The 2,654-nt window shown below is 60.9% G+C and overlaps 1 protein-coding gene across 4 annotated transcripts in view; it reads right to left on the reverse strand.

The window, feature by feature from the left end:
- Positions 1-65: 65 nt before the first annotated feature.
- Smyd2 (SET and MYND domain containing 2) overlaps positions 66-2,654 on the reverse strand; it is a 20,579-nt gene continuing 17,990 nt past the window's right edge. For all 4 annotated transcript variants that reach the window (XM_033762043.1, XM_019210425.2, XM_019210424.2 and 1 more), the window contains 4 exons: positions 2,528-2,648; positions 1,848-2,022; positions 1,149-1,257; positions 66-346 (listed from right to left, as the gene is read on the reverse strand). In XM_033762043.1, the coding sequence (XP_033617934.1) occupies positions 266-346; positions 1,149-1,257; positions 1,848-2,022; positions 2,528-2,648 (486 nt within the window). In that variant the 3' untranslated portion in view covers positions 66-265. The remainder of the gene's footprint in view (positions 347-1,148; positions 1,258-1,847; positions 2,023-2,527; positions 2,649-2,654) is intronic.

Consider the following 2,654-nt stretch of genomic DNA (forward strand, 5'->3'; position numbering starts at 1 on the left):
CACAGCCGGGACGGCGCCCGGAAGGAAGGGCCCGACCTGCGCCCTCCAAGAAACCAAGAGCCCGAGCAGCACGTGGCTTTTATTTGCTCCCCAGGTCGTCTGGAACGTGGCCGCAGGCGAGCGGGCAACGGCTGCGCTTTGGCGCTCAGGAACAAGGAAGCTTCGCAGTGAACCTGCTCGGCTGGCAGCAGCGCGGGCAGCTGGGCGTGCAAGGCTGGCATCTTCCCTCCCTGCAAGGCTCCGCCGGGGGTGGCCAGGCGCGGCTTCAGCGGCCCTCGATCTCCCGTCTGATCTCGGAAATGTATGGGTGATCTTTGCCGTGAGCGACTTCCATGATGGCCAGGGCCTAGGAGAGACGGACGGTGAGCGCCTGGCCACCCTGGCCGCCTCCGTCCCAGTGCGGCCGTGACACAGGGAGCAGGACTAGCGGTGACCGACCGCATCCAGGGCCCACTGCTGACGACACACCCGGGGCCTGGAACCCTTACTCTTCGCCCAGGGCCGAGGTGTTTCTGGAGTCAGGGATTGGACAGCCCGGCCTGCATCCACGCTGCACCACTTCCACCCCAGAAAGCAGGGCAGTCAAAGCCCCGGGGCAGCTTCACCAGGCGTCACACCGGGCCCCCCAACCCCAGGTCTGCCCGTCCCTGCGTGCATGACAGAAAGGCGGGGTTCAGCCCTAAAAGACTCTGGCTTTGTTGCAGTCCCCAGCTTCACATAGCTGGGCAGGTGCTCTACCAAGGAGCTGCACCTCCAGCCCTTTTCGTGTATATTTTGAGACAGAGTCTCACTGAATCTCCTGGGCTGGCAAGGAACCTGGGATCCTCCTGTTTTAGCCTCCTGAGTCGCTCGGATTACAGGAGGGAAGCGCCTTTCCTAGCAGGACCTCTATTTGAATGAATGAAGGCTCCGCCATGGACCCCCAGGCTCCCTACTTTTTGGTTTCTGTTTTTTAAGATAGGGTCTTGCTATGTAGCCCAAGCTGGCCTCTAACTAACAGCGATCCTCCTGCCTCAGCCTCCCAGGCCAGCCAACAGCCTGCCCCACTCATGGGGGGTGTTGGTGGCCATGCAGGCCTGTGAATGCAGCCACCCGTTCTTCTGCGGTCACGCGGGCCCAGCCCCTCACACCCCAGGCCCCACACATACCTTCCTGAGGGCCTTCTCCCCTGCGGCTCTGTTCTCCAGGCCCAGGTACAGGCGGCCCAGCTTCAGCCACATGGAGGCCACGTTGAGCGAGTACAGTGGGTAGTGCTTACTGCAGAGACAGGCACTGTCAGGGCCAAGGACCTGGGCAGCCAGGGGGCCCCACCCACGAGGCTCAGGGCAGAGACTTTCTGGAAAAGCCACACCCCTGTCTGCGAACACCACCGATCCCAGCCCAGATCTGCCTGTCTTAGGGAAAACAGTCGTTTTTCTACCGAGATTGAGCCCAGGGCTTTCTCAGTGAGCTATATTCCCAGCACACCCTTCCCTTTTTAAAAAATACTTTGGAGGTAGGGTCTCACTAGATCACCAGATTGGGTTCAAACTGGCAACCCTCCTGCCTCAGCCTCCCTGAGTGATGCACCAACACTACTGGTTTGGACGACACCTTTCAAACTAAATGTCCCGTCGATGAGGGGACAATTCCCTCCCGTTAGCAAGACAGCACACCCACAACCCATGTGTTCTAAGGCCCCAGCTTTCCACTCCCCGCCTATCAATTGGGGGGCGGGCCCCAGCCTGGAGGCTGAGGCAGGAGGACTGCAAGTTTCTTCCCAGCCTGGGCAACTCAGTGAGACCTTGTTGGATCACTTGGGTGTCCACACCGGTAGGTGGCTGCCGGCCCACTGCGGGGGCGCTCACCTGTAGGGCTTAATGATCTTCTGCCCGTAGCGCAGGGCGCCCTCCCAGTCCTGCAGGTACAGGCACACGCCCATGGCCTGGTACATCATGTGCAGCATGTACACGTTGCTGTCTTCGAACACCGAGCTCATCTTCTCCTGGCTCAGCTCACAGATCTCCAGCAGCTCGCTAGGGGGTGCCGTGGAGTCAAGGAAACCAGCGGCCCCTGGGGGAACCCGCGGGAAACCAGGGAGCAAGGACTCTCACTTTCTAGTGGAAACCCGGGCTGGAGGTCTCACCTGCGAGACCAGAGCCCCGGACCCACAGTCCGGATGTGAATCCGGGAATCTCGGGTTCTCAGCCTTCTGGTTAAGTTCAAATCCTCATCTTCAGACCGTCACCCCCTCCGTGGGGCTCTTTCTCCCCTCCCATTACTGAGGAATGGACCCAATGTGCTACGTGCCCAAAGTTTCTTACTTTTTGTTTTGAAACCAATCGGATCTAAATTGCCAGCCTGGGCATGAATTCACAACCCTCCTGCCTCGGCCTCCCAGACTGGGATCGCAGGCGTGCAGGCGTCACCACACCCAGCCAGCTGGAGCATTTTCAGGGAAGCCGTGCCTGTCGGCAGGAGCTGAGAACAGGACTTCCGAGCCTGCCCGCTCTCTGGAGCCGCACGCCGCAGCCCGAGGACAGGATATACTTGTAGCGCTTGGCTCTCCGGAACTCCTCGATGACGCTGCGCGCGTACCGCACCATGTCGCGGACGGCCTCCGCCCGGGGCGGGTCGCCGAGCTTGCGGGTCTCCACCTTGGCCTCATCCTGGGG

This window comes from Fukomys damarensis, unplaced genomic scaffold (assembly GCF_012274545.1).
Source record: "Fukomys damarensis isolate Sample0158 unplaced genomic scaffold, DMR_v1.0_HiC HiC_scaffold_11, whole genome shotgun sequence".
Lineage (NCBI taxonomy): Eukaryota > Metazoa > Chordata > Mammalia > Rodentia > Bathyergidae > Fukomys > Fukomys damarensis.